Below are 11,703 nucleotides of genomic sequence, written 5' to 3' on the forward strand. Positions count from 1 at the left end.
CTGAAATAAATTTGCTTCAAATTCAGAAGGTACAATTTACAAACTTTTTTTTTTTTTGGGAGAACATTTTATGAACTTCTAGATAGTCACATAATTCTTAATCAAATCATCTAAGATTAAGATATTATGATGTACAGGTACGTGATGATGATTATCTGCTGGATAAAAATTTATCGACCGTACGATGGTACACTTTTTTTTTTACTAATCAATATCAAATACAATTATTACCGAAGCTTCATTTCCATATACTGTGAAAATTGATTTTACCTCAATTAAGCAATATTTCTCCAATACAGATGCAACATGAAATCAGCTCTTTGAAAATTCTTCGGATGCTATTCTGACGTTAATTCATTTTCTAATCAATTTCTTGGCTCAAACAATCTCTCCCTTGCCTTACGTGCCTGCACATGAAGATCCCTTTAATTATTTATCATTTAAGTCAGAATTTGACTATAATTATAACAAAATCCCAATATGCATATCCCAATATCCCTACCATGAGAGAGAGAGAGAGAGAAAGAGAGAGGTGCTATATGTGTTACTTTTTCTTTTTTTTTTTTTCTTTCTGTTTTTAATAATGCTGTCATGTTACTTGGGTCCTAATAATTGGATGCGGCTTAAGTCCAGTGTTCCAGTGCACTGGAGCCGCGCCGATTGTGACATGTGTCACAATCGTAACGCGTCCAGTGCACTGGAGCACTGGACGTAAGCTGCACCCCTAATAATTAAGGTGATATGATCCATATATAGAATCAAGTCTCCATAACTTTGGTGGCTAAATATCATTTCTTATGAGCAAAAACTAATAAATAATCTATCAATGATCATCCTTATTATACTAATCTATATTATATATTAAAGAGAAAACTTAATCAAGAATTCAAATTAAATGTTAGTTGCACTCAAATGTTGTGTAATTAATGTATCCTTTTAGTTGTCCTTAGATTTTAAATCAATTTCAACTATATGCCAAGTGTCTTTTTAATTGTACTCTATTTTTGTGTTAAGTATATATAAGTGTAAATTAGTTTATATATGCATATGGTTTTGAAACTCAAACCGTTTAATGAACTGAAAAAATGAGAGGTTCAAGACTTTTGAAGTCAAACCAAGATTCAACCGAGATCAAACCGTGATGTGTCATTTAATTTTTTTTAATATATTTGATACTTGAATTGACTTATATTTATTAATTTTTCATTATTGACCAACATGATATGCGTGGCCCAATGGTTTGCATGCTAGACGCCATAAGTTGAAACTCTCTAAAAAAAAAAGTCCTATATTTTCATTAATTTTTATCAAAATAATGACATGGTTAAACCATGTCTTACAGAATTGGTCCAAGAACCAATTCTGGGTTAACTCGGCCGGTTCGGTCCAGATTTAAAAACAATGTATATGCATGGTGTAGAACACACACCCACATATGTAGCAGTGCTACTTAATAAATACTCCTTCCTTCCCAATTTATTTGTCATGTTTTAAAAATCAATTTTTTAAGAGAATATCATTTATTATCTTGTCTGCTATATAAAAATGTATAAGTTTTCAAAACTACCCTTAAATAAATTTATCAAAATGGTAGTTTTGGAAACAAAATAGGAGCATAATAGGAATATTAGTAAATTAATGATTTATAATTTTAAAAACAGGACAATATTTTGGAACATCCAAAAATAAAATAGAAGACAAACAAATTGGAATGGGGAGAGTAATATTGTATACAATCATAGTATTAAATAAAAGTATAATAAATTCAAATTAAGTGCTTTTGTATTTTTTAAGGGTTATGGCTTCTGTCCAATGTTTCGTGACATTGGACCCGCTGAGATCATGACACGTATCTATTTTTGAACACATGTCATGATCATAGCAAGTCTAGTGCATTGGAGGAACTAGATAGAAGCCACGTCCTTTTTTGAGTTTAGATACATGAATTTGTATGTAAACATAATTAATACACAATTAAAGTTTAATTAAATGAGTTTACCCCCAAAAGATAAAGTATAAGTGAAAGGACTTGTTTGGCATGAAATTGGCTCTGTGGAGGGCCTCACTTGATTGTGCTAAATCATTGGATATTTGGATTTTTTTTGGAGTGATCATATGTATAATATTAGTGCTAGCTGCTAGGGATTTGACTGTGAATATTTTGGCTAAACTAAGATTAAAAAGGAATGTAGATTGGACCTGTTTTTCCCAATTTGTACAACTTGTTATGATAGAGAGCAAAACTACTTGAACAATAGCACCAGTTTGTATTCCAATCCAAAGGCCCCTTCCCCTCAGCTGCAGCCAGAAACCCAACATAGCAGCAGTCGGAATTCCACAAATATAGTATGCACCAAGATTCACATTAGCTCCTATGTGCTGCCACCCACATCCTCTAGCAACACCTGTTATAAAATATCACTATATAGAATTGTGCCAAAAAATATTTGCAAAAAATTTCTTTTTGTTTTAAAATGACCCATATGGAAGGTGATATACAAATTAAGGGGGTGCTGTGAATCATTTGTTTTGTGACCTAGAAGAACTCTTTAATTTGTTACTCCTTGATATGTAATTTTTTCAGGCTATTTTCCTTAGTTGAAATTTACTCATTGGCAGAAAAGACGAAATTCCAACCTGAAAGTACCCCTTTAACGCCGTCCACTGTTATGGATAGACAAATCAGAGGAGCCATGGCTGTGACATAGTCCACAACTTCCTTCACGTTGCTAAAACTGTAACCAAAAATATGCCGGCCGGCAAAGAGGGTTGTGCTTAATATGCAAGCCTCAGTGATTCCAAAAGATAACCCAGCAAAGACGGCTATCCTAGCAGCTTGTGGGTTTCCAGCTCCTAATTCATTTGAAACTCTAGTGCTATAATACAAAGAAAAGATTAATTAAACAATGCATTACATATTTGTGCACGATAGAGTGTGTGTGTGTACTTGTCTAGGAGCAAACCTTACTGCAGCACCAAGTCCATAAGGCATTGCATAGAGTGTTGAGATGGTAGTGAGACTGTCCAGGAAAAAAAAAAAAAAAGACAGTAAATTAGAACAATTTTGAGGTTCAAATCACAATTTCCAATTAACTTCAAGAGTATCCAAGTTGTACTGATTCTTTAAAGAAAAACCTACCATATAGAAAGAACTGAAGTTTCAAGCTGCGGATTAGGTGAAAGCCCAGATAGCAAAATGAGAAGCTCATACGACCACCATTCAAGGCTAGAATCAACAATCATTGAAAAAATATATGTATAATTAGTATCTTAAAAAAGAATTACTTTTTTTTATAGATACGTTTATCATAAAGAAATGGAATAAGATGTAAAAAGTAAATTATAAAAGCCCATAAAAAAAAAGTAAATTTAACTTAGTTAGAATTTATCTGATCAAACCTAATTTAATCATAATATATTAATATTTGGATGGTTTATTTAAAAGGACAATAAGTTTTAACCAGTTTAAACTTCAAACTATAACGTAATTTAATATTATTCGTAACTTAAAACACAAGTTAAAAAATTTTATTATAATAAAAATGTGGAAAATTGTAAGATTTCAAAAACTCATGTGACAACATTAACATTAAAGAAAAAATTAATGACTTCATTATATATATATATATATATATATATATATATATATATATATATATATATATATATATATATATTGATTCCATTCTCTCAACCTTTCTAAACAAGCTAATAGGGAAAAGTAAATTACCACATCATTATGGCAGAAGGAATAGCAAAGCGAAAGAACTCTCTTATTCCTTGGAACAACTCCATTGAAACAGGGACACGGGTTTTTTCACAAGCAGAAGAGTACTTCATATATAATCCAAGTAAAATGACATTCAACCAGTTAGAAATACCGAGTGCCACTGCTGCTCCAAGGTTATCCAAGCCAGACTTGAATATCAAAACCCAACTTATAGGTACGTGTAAACAAAGACTAACACAAGCGCACCCAAGCATGGGCATGATCAAACTTTGTGTCTGGAAAAATCTAATAAATGGTTGAAGAGCAGCGGAAGCAAAGAGTGTAGGAATAAGCCAAACAATGAATTTACCAGCTTCATATGAAATTAGAGGGTCTTGGCCAATGAGACTAAGTAGCTTTCCCATGTAAATCCATAACAAAGACACAGGGAAACAGACTAAGGTTAGAGAAAATATAGCTGTGTGTGTCTGGATTCCAAGCTTTCGATACTGCTCAGCTCCATAAGCTTGCCCACATAGGGTTTCTAGTGCACTTGCCATTCCAAACTATTGGGAACATGAGGAGTTACAAAGTCTAGTTAGTTATCAAATGTAGATAAATTTCCATACAAATTATAAGACCGCGTAAAATGCCAAAATTTGTGTCACAACTATCTATATGGTAGACTGTGAATAGTAAAGAAAAAGTAATGAGTTCATACGAAAGTAATAGGCAACCAGTCACAATTTGACATGCAGGATAATTGTGATAAAAGTTGTAGCATTTTATGTAGTACTAGAATTACTCAATTACATTTATATATTGAGAAATAAACAAAACATGAGTAAAGCTTCTTGCGTAGTATGTTTTAAGTATAGTATCTTAAGGCGTTTTAATTAAATTTAACTATTATTAACTATCATTAAATTTGAGTTTTCTTTACAAAATGGTATATGATTGAATGTAATTGAAAAACCTAATTTAGCATTTAAGAATGAAATTGAACATAAGTTTTTTTTTATTCAAAAAATTATCCCACCCATTTCAAATCCTGAATCAGATTAAATAATCATGAATGTAGCAGTAATTCAAGTTGTTTATTACTCCAAGTAAAAATAATTTTCATCATGATGATACTTAAAGATATGACATAATATGTTGCACTCCAAGCTGTGACCCCTTTGGCCTTTATGATTGTGATTATGAATATGAAATAATTTTCACCATGATGATGCTAAAGATACCGAGCCCACGTGCATACAATTACAATCAAACCAAAAGAGTTTATTCGCTGTCTCAGCATATTCCGTCTTATTGCATGTTTTAAAGTTAAATGACAGCAACCGCTTACCAACTAGAGCATATTTTATTCTCAAAAAAAAAAAAAAAACTGGAGCATATTTAATAACAAGACTCCAAATTGCTTATGTAGACCAATATAATCGGAGATTTGGATTCTAGTTTTTTTTTTTTTTTTTGGAGGGTGAGTGATTTGGATTCTAGTTAATTAGTTCAATTCGTAAAAATTTATTATCATCGAATGAAGGATACAGGATCAAATCTCGTCTACACCAAAAATAAATCAATTAATGTCTTTATTTGATGGTATTAGTGTTTTGAAAAAGTACACATATTAAATTTTAAACAAAACATAAGTACAATTTCTTGTGAACTATGTTTTAAGTACAGTTCCTTAAGTTCTTTATTTAAATTCAACTTTTATATATTGAATTTGAGTTATCTTTACAAAAAGATGTGTTATGTTGATTAATACAATTATACAATTTAATTTAATTTAATTAAAAAACTTAATTCAAACACCTAAGAAATTGAATATAAGTTTTTTTTAAGAAATTTTCCTCCCATTTGAAATCATGATTTAGATTAAATAATTACGAAGGTAGCACTCCAAGTGTGTGCAAGAATAAAGTTATTTGTGTGCATGTTACATATCTACCCCTCATATCCACATGTGCATTTGATGTCTTGTTGGTGGATCCAAAATATACTAATGTGGTGTCTTGTTGGTGGATCCCAAATATACTATTGTCATATGTTTTTAATATTGACTTTAATATTGACCTCAAACAGGTACCTATGTCATTATGTGACTTATGCATCACCCACATCAAAGAATAATAGAAAATGTTGTAATAATTTGTATTTACATATTTAATATTAATACTATTGAATATTATATAGTTATAAATTTATTAATTTTTAATTGTTCTAAATTTTAATTAGAAACAAGTGATAATTACATATCATGGTATCAAAACAAGTGTGGTATAAAAATTAATGAAAATATATATAAAAATATGCTTAGGGCTCATTATTGGCAAGATGATCATAGACATATAATCATCCAAATTCCAAAAGATAAATTTATTTTGAGTCCATCAATAAAACCACCCTTAATTAATCTCTTAATACATGTCACTTACAAAAAGAAAAACAAAAATAGAAGTGTCCCACTTAAATCACAAATTGCTATTTTTTGTATTTCTAAAAGTACACTACCCAAATGTAATGCAACCAGCACCAGAATGTAAAACAAAGAGATCCCATGAAGTTTTGAAGATGAAATTTATTAAGCCCCAATCATTTCCAATAGAGATTTTTATGGTAAAAAAGGCATCCATCGGTCATGACAAAAAGTCACTATGTCCTTATATTCTACCTAGTTTTTGTCAATCTTTTTCTTTGTTCATATAGAAAGTATATGTTTTTCTCATTTCGTGAACTAGGCAATATTATAGCTCATAACCTACATAAGCGTCTAAGGCTTGCATTAAGCAATATTATAGTGCATAACCTAATTAAACATATCAGGCATGTTAGTGATTATATATTTAGTGTAGATGAAGAATGCATTTCCACACCTTCAAGACGTTCTTCTAGCCGATTATGGCTAATTTATTAATCAAAGTCTATGGTATTTCTTCTATAAAAAAAATCTTTTGAGAAAAAAAAATATTTTTTTTGTAATTATTTAAATGATACTTGAAACTTAAGAGAGAGAAGCTCACAAGAAGACTAAAGCCGGTGACACCAGCGAGAGAGATGGCTATGGCAGTGCTAGAGAGAGAAAGCTCACCCAGGTGACCCACCATCATCAATGAAATAACTTGCATCAAGTTCTGGGTTAAAGTCACAGCCACCATGGGTGCTGCGATGCATCCCACTCTCTTCAACTCCTGAGTCAAAGCACTCCATGTTACACTTTCGATTTTCACTATTTCTGATTTCTCTTTCAGTAATAAACTCTCTTCCATGCTTTTCTCTGTGATCTCCCCCATGGTACTCACTGGCGAGTGTTCCTTAGCTTAGACTCAGTGACGGTGAGAGAGAGAGAGAGATAAGGACATTGGCACATTTCAAAGGCTATAAATATTCGTGTGTTGGTGAGATTCATGCGTGATTGGAATAGGGTATTAGGATATTCGTCATGGAACAATTCAATTATACGAATCTTTTGTGAAATTTCTTTTTTATTTTTATTCATTCTCTCATTTATGTATTTGTTTGCTAATAATTAAGTTTATCTTACGTACTAACGTATATTAATTAATAAACTTGAGAGGAAGTCAGTGCTCCATATATAGCAGAATTAAATAAAAGTCCACTTGAAGGGCAAAGAAAAAAAAAACAAAAACAAAAACAAAAACATAATTGGAAATAACTAAGTGCTACGTCCACAACATTTTCACAACATTTTTATAATTGATAATTTGTTTAAAATATTTTCACAAGAAATTTTAAGTAGTAAATTATTAAAATTCTAATTTGAACCCACATCTTTCTCCAAAAAAAAAAAAATTGAACCCACATCTAAAATTATTTTTTTACCTATTAATAAGAGTTAGTAACGCTCTGTCATTTAAGATTTATTATGAGAGTATTGTACAGTATTATACTGTATGCATAGAACTTTTTAATAAAGAATTAGAAATCATTGCACCGTGCCCAATGGTATCCATCTCAACATTAGTTTCTCGTTGTCACTTACGTCGGCTTTGCTATAGTAATAACTAATAATATAGAAACCTAAGGAATATTTATGTATCAGAAAGTCTGGAAATGATAAATTCACGTACTTTATGGTTTATATGTATTCTTTTATTTCTTTATCACATTTCCAAATTATAAATATAAATTTGTTGGGAAATTTAGACCCCGATTGATAGAATAAACAAGTTTTAAACTCAAGTTGTTAATTAGATTTATTATTCATAAAACTTATTAAAACAAACAAACATCAATATCATGTCAAAACTAAGTGCAGCGGAAAAATAAACAAGACAAGATATGATGACCCAGGAAAACCAATTAAACCAACCAGTTTCACAGTAAAAAACCTGGGGGGAAACCTTCCCAAAAAGCAATTCACTAGAGTAAAGAGAAGTTTCAGATCTAATACAAAACTTTTGTCCCTAGACTCTATAATCTTCGTAGATGAACTTACAGTAGAAACCTTCTATCACTTCAGAACCTCTGAACTCTTCAATATATGAACGCCACCCTTTGATGCACGAATCCCAATACGTGACTAACCAATTGTGCGGATCCCAGTACGCAACTTCAATCACCAACTAAAGAAGAAGATGTTGGTTGCAAAGTTCTTCACTTCATCAACAATGAAAATCAAGAAGCACTTGGTTACAAAACCCTAAGGCGCAAAGACGCAGTAGCTTCTTTCAGAGAGAATAAGGCTTCGGTCACCTCTTGCATATGTTCTCCTTGTATTCTCTTATGTGACGGCCTCTAAAATAAGTCTTATATATGTCTAGGGTTGTGAGAAAAGAAACCCTACACAAATACAAAAGCCTGGCCCAAAAATCATATCTAAAAATTCTGATTCCCGTAACCTCGATAGATACCTCGATAGATAGCAGGTGTCGAGCCTCATTAAACCTTGATAGATAGCTATCTATCGAACAGCTGTCCGCAGGTGTCCAGCTTTAGTAAACACATTTTCTTCACTTGTTTCTTAGTCCAATTTTCATGGCTTTAATACTAGACTTGAACAACATGTTCTTTGAAGCATTAAGCACTTCCTAGATCTACCCAAATACAAGTAAAGTGCGTTTTGTCAAAGGATTAGCCAACTACATAAAATATGTCCTTAACAAAATTAATGTGATTTTACCTGACGAGATTTACGCCTAAAACGAAAAATTCCAAAAAGAACATAGAATTGACCAAACGGTCCTTCCATTTGGGAAGAAAGGCACTAAGAAGAACGTGAAGCGTGTTTCTTGAAAGTGTAAAAAAATGGCTGTGTTGAAATATTTTCATAGTGTGATTTTATTGGGAAGCTGAAAGTGCTTGGTAGTTTTTTTTATTTTTTAGGGTTGAAGATAGCTAGCCCACATGTATGAGTTGAGAGTTTGATTATGATTAATACGTTAGTATGAGAGCATAATTGGATCATCTGGGGTTTTAGTATTTGTGAGAGTGTATGAAGCTTGTATGTTCACATTAAGAGCTTATTTTTAGTATTTTACTTGGTTTAGTTTCGCTTGATGAGAAATTATGCGTGAGTTAGTGTTTGTGAAGAACAGCAAGAACTGTAAAGGTTATGTTAGTTATATAGAATCAATATTGCCAATAGTTAATTTTAATCTAATTAGTTAAACTTTATTGTAAGTACAATATTGTTAAACCATGTTAAATATTATTATTGTGTGCATGTTTTAATTTATTATTTTTGTGAATTTAATTTCATTCACCCTAATTTCAATTTATGATATCACAGCAATTCTTTTTCTTTTTCTTTTTATTTTTATTTTCAGTTTTTTGGCATATAGCTTTGAGATATTATTAAAAAGGAAAGAACCAGGTGGAAAAGGACCAGAGTCGCTGCCAACTGGTAAGGAAGACCGGTTGGACAGATCAAATTCTCGTCAGGTGGCAGTTGGATTCGGATGAACCAATAATGGTAGAGGGAGGCCAAGAAACAATGGAAATTTCACTTAATTTAACGAAAAAATCACCAAATCCAATGAGATATCCGGAATGAACTAGAAATGACACCAGAAAGAGTGGGTCTTACTAGATTTCAAAAGGAATGGTCACCAGAATGCTTGGAACTCATCAAATTTGACTTTTTCATTGTTAGGTCGGTTTTGTGGGGTTTTGGAGGGGGAGACCCACCAAAATTTAAATATCCTAACGTAACTATCAAATTATAAATAAAATTAAAGGTGCACTTATGTATAAGACTCCAAAAAAAATCATAGAAGATGGACAAGATGTAATCGCACAAGAGGCAAAAAAGTGTTACATCTCACAAAATTGGCCGCTAATTTTTTGCTCCCTTTATTTGGTATGGATTTTTAATTACTTTTTGACTGTGATCCCTTTGGCCTTTATAATATAATTTTCATCATGATGATTCTAAAGATTCCGATCCCATGTGAATCCAACAAATTGTTTTCCTAGGCTCCACAATCAAACCAAATGTGTTAAAATTAAATAGTACGCAACATTTGGCTTCACCTATATGGCGGCATACTAATTGAACCGACTTGCATGCATGCGTGTATTCATGGAATATTTAGGAATTAGGGGTAAATGTCATTTCAATCTCGAATCTCTATAATCACTCTAAAATCAAAACAATAGACGTAATGTTAAATACTGTAAAATATTCTAGTGTATTCTCCTTATTATCAGTTGATTTTGAGTTGAAGAGACACATCTCACAGTCCCACAAAATAGAAAAGAACATACGAGCTCTTGTTGTGTAGTAGTGTTATATTTGGCTTCATATATATGGCGGCATTCTTTAGATGACAGCTTTCACCTTTGGGGCATACAAATAAGGTTGGCCGTGATCTAATTATTATGATAAAGGTGAGATCATTAGCCTTAGATATCACAGTTGTAAAGTCAATAGTGTGTAATTTTTGTCCCAGGATCAATAATTCATGTCTGTGTCGGTGCCTTGTTGTTATCCTATATCTACCACCCATTGCTATTAAGATAAATCGTAGAATTTTGAAGCTTAAGTAGAGAGTCAAACCAATTGGGCTTTACACGAAAATAAAGACATGTTCTCTGATTATTAATTAACTTTGCCTCTCTCTCTCTCTCTCTCTCTCTCTCTCTCTCTCTCTCTCTCTCTCTCTCTCTCTCTCTCTCTCTATATATATATATACACACACATACATACTCATGCATAAGTGGGTTCTAATTAGTTCAATTAGTAAGGTATATCTCTTCGTGGAAAAAGATGTGTTATATATTTATTAATTTCTTGACTTGATAATAAAAAATAATCATATTCGAAGATGTTACAAATTTTAAATTTTATTGTATTTATAAAAACAAAAATTACATTTTTTTTTTCCTTTTGCATGCAAATTAATGCCTAAGGCATAGAGCAAAACAAAATACTAGAGTGCATTTAGATACCACTTATTTTGCTGAAACTAAAAATACTGTAGCAAAATAATTTTTAAAAATGTTGGACGCTAGGAAATTCATCAGTACCCAAACGGGTACAATATGTTCAAATTCATGAATTGCCTATAGTACTTGCCATTCTTATTGGAGCCATTCCTTAATATTTGAGTAGAATAGAGGAGACACAAAGCAGTATTATAGGCAAAAACATGTTTTCAACCTGAAAATTTTGTCTTACTATATTAGAGTCACTTGTTCAAATTTGTATACTATACGCAAAACAGTAAAATGTAGTTGTAAATTAACAAGTGCGCTCGAGCCTTAGACACATAGCAGCAGGTGGAGTCCCACAGGTGCTTGTGGGAGTGAAAGTGATCTTCCTCCTACTTTCTGGGTGGTAGAGTCAAGGAAGCGGGTGGTCAAAATGGCGGAAGAGCTTGAGGTATTATGGTAGAAGTTAAAGGTCACTGAAGAGGAAGAGGAAAGTGTAAGCCTAGGGAGAGAATGTACTAGGGCAGCAAAAGAGTGAGGGAGGAACTGCCTAGTTATGAAGGTGTTGTCACGACAAGGGGTTCTTCTAGACG

The 11,703-nt window shown here is 32.1% G+C and overlaps 1 protein-coding gene across 1 annotated transcript; it reads right to left on the bottom strand.

Annotated features, from left to right (window-relative positions):
• On the bottom strand, positions 1–7,205 carry LOC142607898 (protein DETOXIFICATION 12-like). Its single transcript, XM_075779556.1, has 7 exons — positions 6,739–7,205; positions 3,731–4,275; positions 3,140–3,226; positions 2,964–3,020; positions 2,638–2,876; positions 2,200–2,405; positions 1–407 (listed from the first exon to the last, which is right to left on the bottom strand). Exons 1-7 carry the CDS (start codon positions 7,006–7,008, stop codon positions 366–368), a joined length of 1,446 nt encoding a protein of 481 aa, XP_075635671.1. The 5' UTR covers positions 7,009–7,205; the 3' UTR covers positions 1–365.
• Between the last annotated feature and the right edge of the window lie 4,498 nt (positions 7,206–11,703).

The sequence above is a fragment of the Castanea sativa genome, chromosome 8 (assembly GCF_040712315.1).
Source record: "Castanea sativa cultivar Marrone di Chiusa Pesio chromosome 8, ASM4071231v1".
Lineage (NCBI taxonomy): Eukaryota > Viridiplantae > Streptophyta > Magnoliopsida > Fagales > Fagaceae > Castanea > Castanea sativa.